The 20,212-nt window shown below is 46.4% G+C and overlaps 1 protein-coding gene across 2 annotated transcripts; it reads right to left on the reverse strand.

The window, feature by feature from the left end:
• Positions 1–4,874: 4,874 nt before the first annotated feature.
• On the reverse strand, positions 4,875–17,852 carry DUS1L (dihydrouridine synthase 1 like). 2 transcript variants are annotated; one of them, XM_074160068.1, is made up of 13 exons: positions 17,380–17,852; positions 15,052–15,160; positions 14,078–14,128; positions 12,218–12,330; positions 11,390–11,472; positions 11,142–11,245; positions 10,023–10,167; positions 9,292–9,388; positions 8,858–8,946; positions 7,894–8,060; positions 7,345–7,382; positions 5,768–5,843; positions 4,875–5,374 (listed from the first exon to the last, which is right to left on the reverse strand). In XM_074160068.1, exons 1-13 carry the CDS (start codon positions 17,614–17,616, stop codon positions 5,217–5,219), a joined length of 1,467 nt encoding a protein of 488 aa, XP_074016169.1. In that variant the 5' UTR covers positions 17,617–17,852; the 3' UTR covers positions 4,875–5,216. The 2 variants fall into 2 exon arrangements, with proteins under 2 accessions (XP_074016169.1, XP_074016168.1); XM_074160067.1 differs by having other exon boundaries at positions 4,877–5,324; positions 17,380–17,695.
• Positions 17,853–20,212: the final 2,360 nt, after the last annotated feature.

A 20,212-nucleotide genomic window follows, 5' to 3' on the forward strand; every position in this document is an offset into this window, starting at 1 on the left:
AGGTCCGTGGCCGGGGCAGAGGCGGAGGTTTCCTCTCTCCAGACAGAAGTGCTGGCAGCCTCTTTTGGACAGACAGGTATTGCTTAGTTCATTGGCGCTGTTCAAGGGTAGGGTGCGCTTTCGTACAGCGTTACTGGCGTGTAACTCGCTCCTTCAGCCTGTGAAAGAAGCTGCTGTTGCTTTAGGACGTTGTAGATGTGAGTCAGGGCTGTCCAGGTGTATTTCTTCTAGACGTTGTTCAATGCCTGCTTCAGTCCTAACTACCCGCTGGTCCGAAATTCAGGAGGTACAACACGGCAGGGGTATAGTTCAGTGTAACTTGCATTTGTAAGCGGCTTCCCCCAAGGAAAGATTATTCCTACCTTAAATTTGTAAGTGATTTCCCAAGTAATAAATGGGAACTAGTGACTCACAGAGAATGAATTTCCAGTGATTCCCTGTGGCCACCACAGCTGAAGTTGTGTGGGATCTGTAGCATGTCGATAGGTCTGGGGTACGTTCAGAGGAACTTATTTGAGTGGATTTCACGAACCTGTGCAGCGCCTCTTTAATGACGAGGAGGGAGATGCCAGTGGGAGGCCATAATTGATGGTGTCCTCATGCGGCGTAAATCCTCCTTTCTTTACCTGACCTTGCTAGGGATAAAGGAAAAACAGTTGGAAAGAACACGGTTCCTTTGGCAAAGGTAGTTGTAATTAGCACAACTAATTTTAGTGGTACCGTAGAAACTGCCACTATGAGATTTGTGTTGGAGTGGTTGGGGATGGTTGGTAATTGGCCAGAACTTGTCCTGCACAGTGGTCTGTGGCTAAGAGGGGGAGGCTGTGTCGCCCTCGGGCTGTGTCTGTGTCGTCTGTGCCCTGCTGTCGTCTGAGAGGCTTCGCTGGGTGAGGGAGAAGGTAACAGAGGTCTGTCCTTGCCCCGTGCTTGTACGACTGGGATGTTGGATTCTGGGACTCTGCCGTAGCAGTCTCGGCATTACTGCCAAATTAAGTCTCCTCCTGGCTAATGAGGTATGTCAACCTCTAAGAGAAACATATGAGATTCAGTAGGTAGAAGTTTGGTAAACTCATAGTGCAAGTAAGAGGTTTTTTGACAGCAAAGAAATAATTCAAGCTTAGGCTTCAGTAGACGTTAAAAGCTGCAGACTGCAGGGAAGCAGCGTTAGCAAGAGATGCTCTGATTCAAACAGGAATTCGAGTGGCAAGACCTGAAAATCTGTCTTGCGTGGTAGATCAGGCTGGGCGAGCTTGTTCCCCATCCCACTGACTATTACCCTCCTTGTGCCTGTAGTTTATGTAACTGTGAAGTCTGTGTGTATATAAAGTTTGTACCCTGTAAATACCTGCTGAGATCCAGGGTTTCAGTCTTTGTTTTGATGCACTACTATTTGTCTTTTCTTTTTTTTTTTTTGTTTTTTTTTTTTTTGTTTTTTTGTTTTTTAATTATTTTTCTTTTAATTCTCTGATATCTCATAAGCTATTTGCCAAATTAAGGCAGTTGGCTTTCTTTTTGTCAGGTGAGCTACTACCACTTTTTCTTGTGTTACTCTGAAAATGGATTTAGATAGAATCCCATCTCCCTAAACACAGAGAGGGAGTCTCATTCGTCATGCAGAGAAATCGAACAGTGTGTGTCTTCTTGAGGGCCTGTGAAACAGCAACAAAATAGGACATTACCTCGCTGGGTTGACAGGCTGCAATTTTTTGATTAGAGATAAGCAGGATAATTAGTAGATTGCCTAGCCTGAAAGTAATCCCTCTTCAGTGTAGGTGCAGGTGTGCAAATGGCTCGGCTTTACTCGTGTTGTAATAGAGCCTCCTAACTCACAAGCAGCGGTTATTAAGAAATGGATACACTGGTCATCGTTACCCTGTTCGTGGCGAGGTTAGGAGATGCCAGAATGTCTGTTGAAAGTTCGGGTTGCAACTTTTTTTCCCGTTGGGGTGGTGGTGTGTGGTTGGTGGCAGGAAGGGCTGTGTGTTACGGTGCTGACCTGAGGGGGTTCCATCTTGCCCGGGGAGCTTCGGGGTCTCCTGCCGCATCCGGCGACAGGAGCTGGTGGATGAGCCTGCGCTGCCTGTTGAGAAACACCTTGGAAGAGGGGGTGGGGGCGAATGTGCCTTAAATACTTATTCTGTATAGAAATATGTCCATTTAGGATTCTCAAGCATAAGGTCCTTCCTGAAATTAGGAGACTAAAGGCAGCTGGATCCTTTCTGCACCACCGGTAAGTGGTTCTGTGGTGAGACCGTACTCGTGAGAGATGTGTTCCAAGATCCCAGTGTGCGGTTAAGAATATCGCCCGGATCTCACGTGGCACCAGGGGGTCACTGGAGGTGTCTCATGCAAATGGCTTTTCTGACTTTGTTAATTTTCTTTGGCGCAGTGAGGAGAATGCCTGAGCTTTCTGGTGGGTTCGGGAAACCCTGTAAATGGGAAGGGGTCAGGTAAGCAGTTTGAAATTCCGTAAGGAACATTTAGCTCTTTATTAGAAGAGGGGCTTTTTGGATCAGAGCGGGGAACTCGGAATACTCAACAGTTTTAAAGTGTATGCCCGTGGGAGGGAAGAAGTGGACTATTTCCACAAAATGTGGTTTCAAGTTTAAATAAGGCAGAGAAGCATTTTTAACCGTGGTTCTCCCACACTAATCACTGGGCTATTTGGTAAATGCCACACCCTTTCCCTCCCCCTTGGTTTCTGTGCTGGTTCCAGTTCACGAGGCAAGCTGGAATAACACCTACCAGCTTAGTGTCTAAATGTGATTTGAATACAAGGGTAGCCAGAAGTGATGAAAGCTGCTGAAGTCTTGGTTAACAAGCTGATTAAGGTTGGAAGATGCTATTCCCAGAACATCATGGAAAAAATATTTTGTTCCAAGTCACGAGCAAATGAAAGGAGAAGAGAGAATTTGAACTAATTTTATTGTCGTAAGCTGTAGAAAGCCACAATTCAACGTGAGGCAGCATTTAAGTCCAGCATCCGAATGAATGGCTGTGAAGTTCTTGCCTCCTGTGGTCCCTGTAGAGGACTTGGTGTGAATGAATGGGAATGTAAAAGCTGGCTGGATGTAGGCAAATGTCCAGAGAGATTCAGTTGCTCGGGTTCCTGTGGCTGAAGAACCAGCGCGGAAAATTGGCACACGGACTAGAAGCCAGTGAGCGGGAGGGCGATTGATGTACGGGTAGGTCAAAGCCTCTGCTTCACAGCTGGTGCTGTGATTAGTGGTCTCTCAGTCGTGCTTGTGGGCTCTCTTCTAATTAATGCTGTGAGTGGGAATGTTTCTCCGTGGGTTGAACACGTCTAACAGCTACTGGTAGTTTAGGGTGGTGGTTTTTTTTTTTTTTTTTTTTCAGCAGCTTCTTCCAGGCCATGTGTGAACTCAGGAGTGAACCCTAACAGTGTGTAATGCAGGTTGGGAAACACAGACGGGTCTTGCAGAGCCGAGGGGGCGAGCGTACATGTGGCCGCATGAAGAGACACACAGACACCTCCACCCCACACCCCCACCCCACCAGGAATGGTTGTTGCGAAGTCAAGAAGTGTTAAAAATGGCTTATAAAATAACCAGGGCGTGCTGTTATCTCCTGATTCCTTGAAGTGCTGTGTTTCTGTCATTAAAAAAACTGTGAGCCCCTCTTTTGACTGGGGGTGGGACAGGGAAGGCTCTGCCCTGTTTTCAGGGCTGAATGGTGCCGCGTTTGTTTTCTGACCTTGGGGGCTCGTCTGATTTTTGGTTTGTTCCTATTCATTAATCTTCCAAGGCAAGGAAGATGCTTTACCACTGCTTTATGCAGACCTCGTGTTCTGGGTGCTGGGTTTCCTGTTTCTTTCCTTTCAGACCCAGTGTCCCTTCCCAAAGGGAACAGATTCTGACAGGCAGAGGAAGAATATCTGCAATCGGGATTCTAGAAAAATAAATGTCAGCCCAGATGAAGCATCAAGGAAAGAAGCCCCAAAAGCCTCCCTCCTGACTCCTTGGCTTCTAGTTGTGTTCAAAACAGCTAAATATGTCTATTTTAATTTGTGTATAAAAAAAAAAAAAAAAAAAAAATCAGCTTCAATCAATATAAGAAGACGAAGCACCAGCTACACCAGGAGGAGCTGTTTGTGAAAGGAAGAGCTCCCTCCACCCCTGGGCAAACCATCAGCTGGTCACAACCACGGACAGACAACCGAGCAGGTTGCTACAGACCGTAGGATGGTTGCCTTGACATTGTGTTGACCATTTGCTTGCTTTATTTGCTTACAAACCTGATGGCTTCTCAGGGGGTAGTACTGTGCTGCGGTGGGCTGTTAGAGAGATGGCAGGTCACACACCAGCCTGGAATAAATCAAAACTAACAAAAATAAAAATTGAGGCCAGTTATGAATAACCCCTGTCTCCAGGGAGGCTTAAACCAGGCACAGTTAGTCGAGCAGGGCCAATCTCTTAATGTTCTGGCCACCAGAAGCAAAGGTTTGAGTTGCTGCAAGTGGGTCCTGGGGCGGTGCCAGGGTTGGGGCCTCCCCCTGCCCCCAGCCCAACACCCCCCCAGCTGCAGCAAACCAGTGCCCTGGACATCACCCTTCTTTTTCCTACCCCTTCCCCAAACCCTATTCATTGATACAGACACCCCCCCTCTATTTCAACAGAGTTCATTTTCCTCCAACCCTTGGCCAATGGGACACCAGGAAGCTTTATAATCCTGTATAAAACCAGTAATTGTTAATACAGAGTGTGGTTACAGCAACACCTTATAGGTTTTACATTCACGTTTCCAACGTGCTGCTGGATTTCTTTCTGCATTGAAACTCAGACAAACGGGACACATTTCTGTTAGTGAGGAAATCACTGACATCACTGCTATTTTTAGCGCACCAGAAGGCTGTTCTAATACAAGAAATTTATTCCCTGATATTAAACACAGGACATGAAGGGTTAATGAACATACAAGGCGGCAGATTGTGATGGCAGCCACCCAAAAAAAAAAAATAAATGCAGCATTTTCAGTCTTTCAACCACAGCATGAGATAGTCAGTTGCATCCTTTTTATTTCAAATGCAGGATAATTCCCTGAGTACGCAGCTTTTTTTAATTAAATAAAACTTCCAGAACTTAAAATAACCTGCGGAACAAGTTCACACAGCTGCCGGTGAGCTGGAGACCACGCGTTCTTTGGCCCAGGGAAGCGGAGGCCTGGCAGGAGCTCTCTCACTGGTCGTGTCCCAAGTGTCACACGGCCCCGTCCCTGTCCCCAGCCTCCTCCAGCGCAGCCGCCTCCCCCGCAGCCACAGCTCCTCGCCGACCGAGCTCTGGGCTTTGAATTACCCTTTGACTACTCTGCCATGAAAGGGATTTTTCATATTTGGTCTTAAAAAGTAATCCGTGACCTGAAGGAGCAAGGGTGGGGGGAAGGAGAGGGAAAAAAAAAACAAAACAAAAAAACCCACAAAAAACAACTGAAATGAGATGCCCACACCGGGAAATAGCTCATTCCTGACAGTTATAACAAATGGGTCCTCATAGGCTGGAAATTCTGCATCCCAAGGCTTTGGAAGCAGAAGAAATTCTGTACATAGAATGAAAAGCAGGCTTTTAAACTGGCACTATAAAACTGTATATAGATACACAATGTGTGTGTGTGTATATATATATATATATACACAAATACACACACACACGTAGATTTTAACACACACCCCATAAACCAAAGGTGACAGTAATGACCATACGTGGGAGATGAGGCGTTCGCTCAACGACTAACAAGGGGCGGCCGCACTTACCGGGACAGTCTGCTGTCTCTTTGAACGCTCTCTTCTTACAGCATCCTCGACACATGTTAAACACACATTTATTGCCCTGGGTTGGGATGGGGTGTAAAGAAGCTTGTATCAGTGAAAATAAAATTATTGTTTACTATAACAAGCAGTAACAACAATAGCTCTGCACACTCAGACCTTGGGGGGAAAAAAAAACCAACCCCACGAACTCGCGTATTAGGGCAGTCACACCTCAGGCTGATGAAGCTCAGGGGAGCCACTATCAACCGTTTGCATTTCGAGAACAAAAACCAAAACAAAATAAACAAAATTCCCCATTCAAATTCTGCAACATCAGTAATCCCTCGGGCAGCCCGAGTTACACAACACAAGTGGGCACAGGCCACAAGCACTTTGGAACAAGTCTCCCTCCACCCCAATTAAAAATTCCTTCATGTTTAGGGAGCCTTGATTGAACTTTTTGTTTGTTTGCTTTTTTGTTGTCGTCCCCCCCCGTCCCATGACATAGCTTAGAAACACGAGCTAGAAAAAAACCACAACCCCAGAAACCAACCCAGACCCAGGCACAAGATTTCAAGGGCCGCAACAGGACAATGGTGTAAGAGCAAAACAAAAACGAGACTAAGCCCAGCTTCGGGCTGTCATGTCTGAGCACCGAGCTGCGTCACCTGGATTAGCCATGAAACAGGATGGCTTGAAAGCCAGCCAGATGAATGCTCAATGTTTTCCCAATAATTAACACAGCAAAAAAAAAAATATTTTCTTCTGTGGCTGCAGCTCCAAACGGAGCCCCGGCTGGCTGCTGGTTCTAAAGTGTCACAGAAGAGCAACACCCCATGCGTGTGTCCCCGTAGCTGTAACGCTACTTTTACTGCTGGAAATGAACGCTATTCCTTGCATCTTACCCCCTGCTTGTATGTCCGCGTGCAGAAGTACATTAGCAGCAATAAATCATAGAATCACAGAATGGTTAGAGTTGGGACCTTAAAGATCGTCCAGTCCCACCCCCTGCCCTGGGCAGGGACACCTCCCACCAGCCCAGGTTGCTCCAAGCCCCGTCCAGCCTGGCCTGAACCCCTCCAGGGATGGGGCAGCCACAGCTTCTCTGGGCAACCTGGGCCAGGCTCTCACCACCCTCACAGCAAAGAATTTCTTTCTAGTGTCTAATCTAAATCTCCCCTCTTTCAATCTGAAACCATTACCACTCGTCCTATCACTATGCAGCTCAGGGTGCAGGGGGCTTTCTGGGCTGCCAGCGCACATTGCCTGCTCATGGCCAGCTTCTCCCCGCCTCCAGCACCTCCAAGTCCTTCTCCTCAGGGCTGCCCTCCATCCCTCAGCCGTGTCAACCACCCCACAGAGCCTGGTGTCATCCACAAACTTGCTGAGGGTTCCCTCATCCCACTGTCTATACAGTGCTGGTCCCAATACAGGCCCCTGAGAGACACCACTCGTCACCCATCTCCATCCAGATGTCAACATTGACCTCCATCCAGGTCAACACTGAACCGTTGACCACTACATGGTCATTTAATTTCCATATAATGGAAATGCTTTAATGGACACTGGCACTGACTTACCTTAGGGTTTCCACATTGATCACATTTTGCATATTTCGCTGGAAAAGAGAGAGACCCAATTTCAGCAATGGTAAGTTAAACCCCAGGATCAGACAAAGCTTGGTGCTTTTCTAGCCAGAGAGAGACTGTTTTTGAAATAAAAATGAAGTACCTCAAAGAACAGTGCAAAAGTAAAGATACTTCGACTTTTTAAGTGCCTCTAAGATAAATCCAAACAGAATTTTAATCCTCAAGTAAAGCGTAAATGATGAGGACCATCTGCTTGAAATACATATGAAATTCCAATTTCAAATACTAGAGACAACTACAATTTAGTTTGTAAAACATTTTGATCTTAAAGAGCTTCTTATAGTGGATCAGTGACCTCCTTCTTTGTTTACTAACGAACATAATTTGAATCGTCGCCTACCACCAGAATTTCCCAATAATCCCCCCTCTTTTAAAAGAAGTTTCTACAACTACATGAACAAGGAAAACAAACAGTGGCGATTTATGTCAGATGTGATACCAGCAGCTTTGCGTGCATTTATGCCAATAAATGGAACTTACGTTTTAAAGATGGATCAAAGCTTTTATTTGGATTTCTTAACTTCTTTTTTTGCTTATTCTTTGACAGAAGCTCAGAATTTCCATCTTCTTCCTCTTCCAGAGCACGTTTTCCTCGCACACCTTTTTCAGTCCCACTGTCTCCATTCTCCTTGCATCTCTCCTTTGGCCTGAAACAGTGAATATCACCCTAAGTCGGCTGAAGGGAAGAAGCGGGTGTTCCCTGGCCACTATTCTGCTTTACAGAAATCTGGGTAAACTGTAAACCTTTCTATCATGGCTAAATGACACGGAATTGTCATTGCCCTTAGCAGTGGAATATAAAAACCTAACTTTTTTTGTTACCATTGGCTGTTAATAACAGACACTCTGCCAGATATATCGGTTGGAAAGTTAATAAAAGTTGGCCAGTTAAATTAGTTAGGCACCTGTCAACCTGTTATTCCTAGGTTTTACTTTAGTATTTACTTAATTTACTTAAGTATTAATCTTAATGTGCTCATTCTCTCCTTCAGTCCAATTTTCACAACAGAAAGGGAATAAGCTATCCGAAAAGCCTGACCACACAAACACAAGCATCCTTTATAGAATACAATCTAGTTCCCATCTTTGCTACCCCGGCAGTGATCAGCAACATTTGTGTTACGTATAACAATAAAGAACTGTCAGGTAGCCTATCTGTGGCATATCAGATTCTTTCTGAGCTGCAGTTCAGTGAAATTCTTGGTTTTTACTTTCCAGAGAGAAATCTGAGGAGGATCTAAAGGAGAAGATGCGTACGATGAGCAATATCCCCGCAAACAAAGCAATAACCGTGAAAAAAACAAACCAGAATAAAACTAATCGATTTTCTTCACTTATTATCAAATGAATATAAGCTCCTAGAACAGAAGTGGATGGCTCTGTAGTGACAGTACGGGTGGGAAAGGCCTATGGGTACCTGTCCGTGTTAGAATAGGAAACTCACCCTGGCCTGATGTACGGCTGACAGATCCAGTGGAAAAAAGGCAGCCCTTCTTTTGGCTTTTCTCCTTCTTTCTGATTAGCTATTTCTTCCTGCAGCACAGAGTTACAGTCAGTTTTCCTGGAGATCTCAGGAAATACTTTAAATACTTCCAACTCCAGAAAACAACAAATTGGAATTTAAACTAACAGTTACATATAGGCAAAAAACCCCTACTAAGACAGATGAAGCAGATTTGTAACTCCTGAATCAACTTTATCCCATGTAAAGCTGTTCAGCTTTACGGGGCTGCTACTGCAGTAAACTACCAAAATCAAGGTTGGTAAGCCACAACATTCAGTGAAGTGACTAACGGACACCAACTGCAGGACAGACATGCTCAGTCCCCACCAAGAGCAGACAGTGTTGTTCTGGGAGATCAGGGCCCAGCTTGGTACCTGGCATCGTAGTTTCAGCTCCCTGTTGACATCTACAATGCCCTCTAGAGTCTTCACTTTTGCTAATTCTTCACGCAGCTGCTGGTAAACTTGAAGCCTGAGGCAAATCCCAAACACCAAGTCATATTCATTCATTATTGCTAGACTGAGGAGATCAACTAAAAATGTCTTTATAAAAGCTTTTTATAGAATTTCTTTTTTCTTGCTGCACTTGCCTTCGGTATAAGCTTATCTTCTTTCTTGTAAGTCCAGAGAAAAGCACACACATACCTGCTCCTCTTTTCCCAATAAATACTTGGCAGACAACCAAGGCACTTAGAGATAAGCGAACACGAACGTACAGTGCATCAGCTGCTCCCCAGGAACTGCCCGTGCTCTTACTCCACACTGGGCACAAGGCAGTTTGCCTCACAGCGAAGCAGGAGTTAGTTAACTCATGTTTGCCATGAAGTGCATGTGTGCATACGGGCAATTGCCACACGGCAGCTGATGTGCTGTGAGCGCACGCCCTGGCTTATCTTGTGGAACCGTGTTCATTCCCCGTGTCCTGTTTCCCAGATACGCAGTGAAAGGGGTAAAGGCCTCAGCCCACGTTCTCTCCAGCCAAGTCCAGGAAAGAAAACCTTGCAGCAACACTAATTCTGGCCAAACAAATCCCTGTCCAGAAAAGCCAGACACTTGCTAAGCAGGATGAGCCCTGAAAACATTAAGAGTTCTCTGGAGATACTCACGTGTGATGCCAGAGCTTGAAGAGATGAGCCCTAACATAAGACAATGGACAAGGGTACTTCTGCACTATCTCCAGATACTCCTCAGCCATCTCCCACACCAATGGGTTCCGGCCCTCAAACAAAGCTGGGTTATGAAGATTACCTTCTAGGGAATGAAAAGAAATACTCAAACTTTCATTTCAGGATTGAAACAGAAAACAAAATCTAGGCTCTGGAGCTTCATCAGCTCCGTTGTGATTCTACCAGCCCGTCACAGACACATCAGCCATGTACTCAACAGAGGAACACAGGGTTCACACAGCTCTAGCCTGACCTCAGGATACTGTAATTCACTACACAATTCTTAATTGAGCCAAATAGCTCATATATAATTAAAGTACATTTGCCAGAAAGGCATCCAGTCTTGATACAAAGACAGCAACAAAATTAATAAATAAAAAAATCACTGCTTTTGTTGCCCAATGGTTAAATATTTGGACAATGGGTGTCTTACCGTACGTCTGTAATCACATTTGTCTGGCCTAAGTTTACAGACACTGTTTCTCACTATGCTTTTCTCTACTAGCTTCACAAGCCTTTTGTTAACCAGTATTTTCTAAAAATAAGATTCTACAACCTCCCAGAAAATATGTTTGATCGCTTTAACTGTGCGAGTGATTGGAAGCTTTTTCTGATGTTTATCCTAGCTCTTCCTGTAGGAAGTTATGCCAATTCTTTCTTGTCCCAACCCAACATGAACCATCTGCAGGAACATTAATCAGTGGACGCACTTAGTGCATCAAGATCCATTCAAAAACCATTCTGTTGATTAACAGATGTCATGAAAATATTCCAGGACAACAGGAGCCCCAAATGCCTTTGCCAAGTAATTAATCTGAGCTGTCCACTCAATGCTACTACAAGTCCAACATTACAATTCTTAGAAATCTTAAGTGATTCCTTGTCCTGGTGAGAGATGGCCAGTACGAGAGTAGAGAGAATGGCCACTCAGCTTTCAGTCAAAGCTGTTCACCAAGTCAGTCTGACCATAAGCTTTTAATAAATGTGTATGGGGCTGCTAAGGGAGTAATAAACAGATCGTATTCTCATCTATTATGAGTAAAAGTTAATTTTCTTTACCTGCACTCATGACACCATGCACTCCTGTTTTACGGATACATTCTTCCACATCACTGAGACACTGGATGTTTCCATTTGCAAATACAGGAATGCTTACAGCTTTTCTACACCAGTGAATAAAACAGATGCATAAAATTGAAAATTAGAGTCCAGCCAGAAATTCTGCTCCCGTCACACCAATTTGATTGCTCTTCAATGTCACTGCACACTCTGTTTAAAATCCACTAAGGTTGGTACTGCTCACTAACCTGACAGCTTGAATGTGCTCCCAAGATGCCACACCAGCAAGCGGTCCTTTCTGTTCTTTAGTGCGGCCGTGCACGGTCAGCAGCTAGAACACAAAGTTACATTTACTTTTCATGTGTAATGAGCCACCGGAACAAATCCAATAACAAGAATTTCCTTTTACCCCATACACTTCATGGATGCCACTGAATTCCCTCTGCTGTTTCAACAGTGCAGAGGCTTTGGTATCACAGAAAGGTATCAGCCGCTCACCTACCGTGGCACGGTCTTGGGCTTCTTTCAGCTCGCTATTCCGCAGCACGACAAGATTGTATCTTGGGACAACCTCCAGATCTCCCATTGCATTGGCTCCCATTAGTGATTCATTACGGAATTTGTGATATGTTGACCTGTCTTGCTCCTCAGCAGAAGGCCTGAATACTGTCGGTACTGGCTCTAACTACAGACCGTCTCTTCCAATTTAACTGGAGTTAAATCCTAGAAGGCTGCCTATTTCTTAGATACTGTTTTTTTTCCATAGCCCTGTGGATTTCAAGCATTTGCACTGCCTCCTGCAGCACTACGTTAGACTGAGATGCCCAGCCACATGAAGGACGCTGCACTGTGCAGTGATTACAAGAGAGACTCCGAAGTCATGATGCCTTCCATATCATACTATGGAGCTGCTGCCTATGACTCCAAATACGTACAGTCTCTCTGCGTCCCGTTTTCTCTGTCTGTAAAACAATGCAGCCTGTTCATCTCCACAGTGCACCAAGATCCGCTCATCGGATGCTTTACACAGAGACACGTGTCCAATGCAAGAGTAGAGGGAGCAGCTGCCTCCTTACCTGGCAGCCAGCTTTCTCCAGCATCTGTGCATACTTCACTGTCTTGTCAATTTCTGGGAAAACGCGGATTTTGCATGTGATGGGAACAGAGAGCTTCTCGTTAGCCAGTAAAACTGGGAAAGATTGAAAAGACAGGTAAGTGGGCTGCACAATGCTATGAAAAGCGCCTACTCTCCTCAAGGTCTGATACTGGGTGTGGTATGGAAGCACCCTGGAAAGTTAATGCTATGCAGTTCTCACAGCTTAAACAATCAGCAATGTCCTCTGCAATCCTTATTGCACAGGTTAATCAAGTAATAGTAAAACATGAAGCACAAAATCTACATTCTAACGAGAAGGCATAAAATAGTCAGCGTTTAATGGCCCTAATGTTTCCACTGCCTCAAACCTTCACTTTCAAGGACCACCCCCCTCAAATCTTAATCATTGATAGAGGTTTACTCTCATGACAGGCTATTGTACTCCCTCTATTCTGCCAACAACATTAATAGTCGCTTGTCCACCTTTCCTGCAAGAGATGCCATGCTTCTTTCCAAATTATCACCCAAATAATCACGACAAGTAGAGTCTTGTCCATGCTAAGCAGAGGCTTATCAACTGAGGGAGGCTGTGGAGCCAATTAAGTAGTAAACGTAGGTTACAGAGTCACAGTGATATCTGGAACAACCTGTTAAACTCCCATAGTATTTACACAGTGCACAGACTCAGAAAACTACTAAAAAGAGAGCAACCAAAGACAGCCAACAGGAGAACACTGAGCAGTTGCATGCCTGAAATTCTCTTCTCTTCCAGAGCTTGGATGTGTAATGTAAGAAGTCACCTGCTTTCTTCTAATCCAAATCCTAGAAGCTCTAATGATAGGCACGTCCTATCAGCCTTTCACAGGAGCGAGCAAGGTGTATACAGGTGAAAGCAGAAAATAGCACTCCATCATTTTAAAGAAGGCTGGGGGAGAAAGGGGAAGAGGAAGCTTTGACCACCTTTTATACAACAGCCCAGTAAGACAACCCTCTTACTCGACAGCCTGGGTTCTCACCCAACTAGATGGCCTGGGTTCTCCTCTCGCCTTGAGGCTGTTCCGATTTGCATCTTTTGCTCCTAAGAAAAGTGCCCCAACAACCACATTACATGCTGGGCAGGGAAGCACTGTCTGTCTTTCCAGGTTCTCAGCAGTGTCTTTGTGCCAAACATCATTCAAGATTCCCTGGACCACAGGGAACGCAAACAGAAGTTAAGACTCTTTAACTTCACCATTCAGACGCTCGCTTTGAAGTGGGGCAAAGGCACATTCTCAGCTCTACACAATGACCAAAACCTTGCTTTTAAAATCAGTTCCAAATGCATTTCTTCAAAAAATATGATACAGTTCACAACTGCTACCGATAGTCTGAAAAGATCCTACAAAAATTTGGAGAAGGGTGGCGTAACTTGCTACGGTGTGGGCAGAAAGAGCACGCTGAGTTGATCAGAAAAGGGCAACTGTGGCTGCAAGCAGAAACACAGCTCCTGGCACCCAAGAGCTTCCAAGTGAAAAAGCAAGGCACGGGGAGTTCTGCTGTTTCTAGAGCTGGAGAGGCACTAAGCCATCATTAGACTGGGACTCAAGTGACTCAATTCCACCCAAAGTCTGTTTCGGGTACTGAAGTCTTTTAGCAGATCTAGCATAAGTTTGTAGTGGGATACCACCAAGTATGTTGAGGGTGCCACTAGAATACAGTAAGAAAGGAAAAAAAAACAACCCAAACACAACCCTCCCCAAAGAAACGTGCTGCACCTCCTTTCCCCCAAAATCTCTAAACCTCCTCTCCGTGATAAGTTCATCCCATTCCCTCTCAAAGTGAAGCCTCTCTAAAGACTTACTCATTCTCTGAAGAAGATCCCACTCCTCTTGCAGAAATGCTCCGTAGTGACCTGTAATAAAATAGCATATGAGAGACTTGTACAGGAGAAGAAGACTCTGAGGTACACAGCTTTCACAAACCTTCACATACAAAGATCCAGACACTCATCCATCTCCCTGGCAGAAACAGAGTTGCTCTGTCCTGCCCAAACTGGAAGAGTTGGATCATTCTGTTCCCCACACCACGCTGGATTTACAGGATAAACAATGAATCCCCACACCCTACTTTCACCGCTACTCCCATGGGCTGGTGTGTTGACACTGGCAGCTCAAAGTCCAACTTTTTATACCAGGTGTTTAAAAATTCCCCCCAGGATAAAACCTGATTGTATTGAAAGATCTATTTGCCCTGGACATCACTGATCGTTTCCTATTAGTCTTACACAGACATTTTAGAAGAGGAACGGGCAGTTACTGAACAAATCTTTCCTTGACATCCTAACTGATCCAAAATTTTCAAACACTGATTATGGTTTTAAAAACGTACCTATCCTTGTAATACCTTTAAGGGATTCAGCAGGTGCTATCCTATTAAACGCTGACGTGAATAAACTGTGCAAGTATCACGGAAATAGGAAACACTAAGTGCTCACATGATATAATTTTAAATGCAGTTTTACAAAATTAGGCTGTTTGAGCCACTGAAATCAGAAAGAAAATCAAGCTCTTGCTAAAAGTACTTCTTCTGAAGGATATTCTAGACACAAGAGCTGTCACTCAAGACAAGTTGGAATTAATTATTAGTGTATCTGATTTTTGCTTTCGGTACCACAAAACATTATCTGTTAAAGTAGGTGTAACTGAGTCTGACTTCAGCAGTACTAGAGCCATCCCCCGCCACAAGGCTTATTTTGGTCCCCTGGGTGTTTTACTTCCAATATTCACATTTGAAACATGCGATTTCTGTTTATCCAGGGTTCAGATTTGCACATACCTCTCTTTGCAATCATTTGGGGGCAACCCAGATTTAGGTCTATGGCATCGCAATAATCTTGAGCCAACAGTGCTGCCTGGACAAACACTTCAGGGTCATTGGCACAGAACTGAGAAAGACAGAGAAAAGTGGAATAATCAGGAGATAGCTTTCTTCAAGTATTGACAACACGTTATGACATCAGTTAGTAAGCAACTACTTGCTACTGAAAACAGGCATAATATGCACAGTTAATAACAGAATACATCATTTCTTAAAAAAAAAAAAAAAAAAAAGAAAACCCCAAGCAAAACCTGTGACTCTTACCAGCTAAAGATCCTCAACCTTCAAATGACAAAATGAGAAAGATGAGCATTCAAGAGGCAAAGAATATTTTACGTGTAGTACCCAAGAATAAGAGGGAACAACTAGTAAAATTAGAACAGCTGTAGAACGAACAGCTGTAGCATTTTAATACATAAAGGTGGTGCAGAAGAAAAGAGTTACCTGTGGTGTCTCTGGGTGTCGAGACAAATCGAACTTTGTAGATACCAATACGCACCACTGTCTCCAAAATTAATTCACATTAGTGTGGAGTGTGAAACAGACACATTGGGCTGTTAGTCAAATGCTCAGACTTAAATATAATTAATATTACATTTGAAGCACAGTGCAAAAATCAGTTTATTATGAAAAATTAGGTTAATTTGAAGCTGCTTTGTCGAAGAGGACAGAGCCAGACTATTCTTCTCATTTATGCTTTCAAACAGATTTTCTAAAATTCATTAACAAAAACCTAATGCCATCACATCTTTAAATAATAGGGATTTAAACTCAAACATAGGTGAGCTGAAGGTTACAGCACTACATAAATTATGGCCGACGCCAAGCAAAGCCAGAAAAGCCATTTGCTTTCTCTGAGACGACTGAAAGCCTCCAAGCAAGGCCCATCAGGGAGGATTTTCACACAGCAAACAAAGCCCGCAGGGCAGGCTGGGCTCGGATGTACCCCTGCCTGATCTACTTCCAAGAGCCTGTGACCAAAACTCAAACCTGCCCAGAAATACGGCAGAATTCAGTAAGGATTGCTGTACCGGATCCAGCCAAGGATTAATCCAGTTCGTTCTGTGCCTTGTGTCCAAAAGTGGCGAGTGGGAAGAAGCTCGCAGTAGCTGACACCCTTCAGGTAGGTTCACCCAGAACACGCAGCCTACTGAGCTGCAGATCCGTGTTCAAAACACTTAAGAGCTCTCTAAGACTATTTAAATTTCTGCCACCTGTATTTTTCTGTGGCAAAAGAAGCTACCTCCCACAGAAAAAGGAGAATAAGCAAAGCTGTACCGAGGCAGACCAAACGTCCACCTCATCCTGCCCTGATAACGGTCAACAGATGCCCAGGGAAGAGCAGAAGCTGAAAAGTCTCTTCAAGGACTTTGGAAGCACAAGTGGCGTTTCCTGCACAATGACCCTCAGTAGAGTTTTCCTTCATTTGCTTTTTGAACCCATGTAATCTTTCAGCACCCGCTACATCCCACAGTAATTAAATTTTGCAGTTTATAGCTATCTTAGGGCTACCGCCCTTACTTAACGTTTGCTTCCCATTCCTCATCTTCATGCCAGTCATGCTTTCAGAGACTTCTTTCATCTCTCCCCTCAGTCAGGGGAGACACCTCTCTTCCAGGGTGAAGAGTCCTCCTCCATCTAAGTGCTCCCCATGTGGAAATCAAGCCATTCCTCTGCTCGTGCCGACCGCCTCTCCCTGCCCCACAGGCCCCTCTCCCTCTCTGGATGGAGCAGAGGGATGTATCTGAGCCTCGCGCAGTATTCCAGAAGCTTCGTAAGCTTATAAGTGTGTCCTACCTTCCTTGCATTCTTGTTCTGGAGCTGAGCACTGAGCTCATGGCTTCAGAGAGCTACTGGAAAACCTGTGATCCTCCCCGAGCGGTATCAGATCTGGAACCACCTCTGCCTCTAGAAGACCAGCTGCACTCCATCTCTAAAGATGAGGTGCCGAGGAGTCTGGTGCTCTAGGCCCCTGTGGTCAGGACACCAAATCCTCTTTGCTAGGCAAAAGACAAACAGAAAAAAAACTTCTCTTCCTGAGCAAAGTGCTGTTAGCCGTATTTAGGTGAAGAAAACGAGACTCCTGTCATCCTATACAACCACTTTAAAATCTGGCTGAGATTGCCTCGCTTGAACTCACGCCCATCTGCGATCCCCTGGATGTGCTGAGGCGGGTGAGGAGCCGCCCGGGGCAGGGGGAGCCCGGGGCAGGGGGAGCCCGGGGCGGCCCCGCCGCCGCTCCCGCCCCAGGCCGGGCCGGCGGCGTCTCCCGGCGGCGGCGCTCACCTGCACGATGAGCGGGCGGTCCTCGGGACAGGCCTCGCCGTAGAGGTTCTCGCGGCGGTAGTTGGCGTCCCTGAGGAAGACCTGGGCGTGCAGCATCGGCGTGTAGCAGAGCTGGGCGCCGTGGCGGCGGCTCAGCAGCCTCCAGGCCAGCTCGCTCTGGTCCACCATGGGCGCCACCACGTAGTGGGCGCTCCGCAGCGTCTCCCTCCAGAAGGCCTCCCCGCGCAGCTTCGGCATCTCCCGCCTGCCCGCCCGTGCGGCGCCGCGGCAGCCGCCGCCCCCGCGCCGCCGTACCGGGGCTCGCAGCCGCCGCCTGAGGCCCGGGGGCGGGCGCGATGGCTGGGCCCTGGCGGGGCAGCGAGGCGGCCGGACGGTGCCACCGCCATCTCGCTCCGGCCGGATCCGCAGCGCAGCGCGCGCCGTCAACCCCCCGGAAACCGCGGCGCCGACAGCAGGGGCCGGGCGCGGCGCAGTCCGGGCCAGGGAAGGCCGCGCTGGCCGGGACCCCACAGGCCCCTCCCGCGGTACCGACCGGTGCTCGCACCCCCAGCGGGCCGAGACGCGCCCTCGACCCGCGCGGCGCCGTGAGGGCGGAGGCGGGCGGGCGGCCTCCCCGCCACCGCCGGATACGGATCCCCGGCGACCCTGAGGCGGCCAGACCCGGGCGACCGCCGCTGCGGCCCCTGCCCGGAGCCCGCCCCCGCCAGGCCCGAGGTGGGGCTTCGGGGCAGACGCCCCGGTGAAGCGGCTGCTGATGGTTAGGAGAGGTCGGGCCCAGGGGTCGCACCGGTCCTCGGTGCAGGGGGGGCATTGGAAAGGATCCCCCCGGCTGAGCCGAAAATAACAACGTACACCACAAACCCGCTCCTTCCGTAGCGTTTTATAAAGCTGCTGGCCACCAGCGGGAGATTTCCTCTTCTTATCTACCAGAACATCAAAACTGCCTCATCTCTACTCCAGTCAAAACGTCAGCGTAACTTTGAGATGTTCCCTCTTCAAAAGGGAGAAACTCAAACAAAATCATGGCGTGGGGGAGCCGTCCCAGCCCGTGGCAGGGGGTTGGAACTAGGTGATGTTCCCGGTCCCTTCCCACCCAAAGTCTGTTGCAGCCTGTCCATTGTCCAGGTTGCTGCCAAAGCCCACGTTTCTCCTCCTCATCCCCGATTTTCCAGCACCGGTGGCTGTGACGAACCCTGCTGCAAGAACTAGCTGAGCTTCAAGCTCCCCTGATTGTTTTCTACCATCTTCCGCTACCTTCTGGAGGCCTAAAGAACCAGTTCGGCTATTTTAAAGACCCAGCCTCTCCAGCCCTCCTTCAACACCCCCATCCCCTCTCATGCAGCTGCTCTAGGGTTATTTTTTTCTTTCTTTTGACCCTGGTTTGCTGGCAAGGTGTCTGATCTTCAGTTACGGTAACTTAACTAATGGCAGGAGAAATAAACACCCGCTTCCTTTATGACTATTCTATCTTAAATCTTTACTTGACCTCCATCTCAGCACCAGAAAGCTTCTCCCCTGGGGTCCGGTGTCACTGTTTAAAGGCACCAGGTCTGGTAAACTGTGACCCTTCCCGCATTTTTTCAGCTATCACCTTTGGCAAAATTGGCATATTTCCCCTCAGGAATGTGGTAGAATAGAAAAAGAAAATACTAGCGTCGGTGCTGATGAGTAGATGTGCTGTGTGCAGTACATTCTTATTCTTACTATTAAGGCTATATTGCAGATTTAAGGCATACTGCCCACCATTTCAGAATAGCAATGTGACTTTGTGAGCCTAAATAAATCTATAGGGCCAAGAGGGGACTGTGGTTTTCAACCTTGGGATTACACGGTGCTGGTCTTAGAGAAGCTGGGAGAAGCCAGCTGAAAAGGAGGGTGGGAAGCGAGGAGCAGCTGACAAAAGACTCCCACTTCGATTTCACATAAAAGGGTGTATGTGAAGGAAGGGCTCTGCTTCTGCCCTTGTCTTCTCAAAACAAGCAGCTGCAGTATTAGATTTTGCGTTATGCTCTTCTTGTTTACCTATGTCTATCTGATGGACTACTGAGAAACAACAAGCCGTACCAGCACTAATAAGGTTTTTATTTTTGGCACACTGGATTCAGCAGCCAGATACATAATGGGTTACAGGGGCAGCAGCTCATAATTAGACAATTATGGGGGGGGAAAAAAAAACGCCCAAAACAAAACAACCTTCTGCTTTTCAAATAACAACCACAAGAACATTGAGAGCATATAGGCTAAAAGTAAGTAATCCTTGAGGAGCTTCTATTACTAAACCAGTACCTTCAAGCTTTGCTTAGATGAGGCCATGCACATTTATGTTTATACAGAGAACTCGTCCCACTCCTGCTTCAACAGGTGGAAGAGCATTAGTCCTTGCTCCCCCCACACAGCCCATTCAGGCTCGTTAAATACAGAACTGATGTACCTGTTTACTTAATCACGCCTTTCTTTTTCCTTCTAGGTTTTCAATACAACCCAGGCAAGTAGGATTCTTTCAACTTTCTTTCAAGGCTCACTCCAACTGCCAGTAGTTAAATTAAAACAAACCAAATCCACATGTGGTTTATGTAGTATCCTGTGCTAGGATGCACGTGGATAGTGTGTAGTAGATACAATGAAGTACCAGTTCACTGTGGGTGAATCTTCAGCATTAGATTCTTTGCAGCTGTGAGGCACCTCGCACACTGCCTGCTTCCCTCCTTCTGTTACCACCCAACACCTGGTCATCATACCCAACAACTTAATAGCATTTGTACCTATTGCCTATCTAACACTCTCAACGACCTTGAGGTAGATGCTATTAGTCCCCTTTTACAGATGGGGAAAC

Source organism: Numenius arquata, chromosome 17 (genome assembly GCF_964106895.1).
Source record: "Numenius arquata chromosome 17, bNumArq3.hap1.1, whole genome shotgun sequence".
NCBI lineage: Eukaryota > Metazoa > Chordata > Aves > Charadriiformes > Scolopacidae > Numenius > Numenius arquata.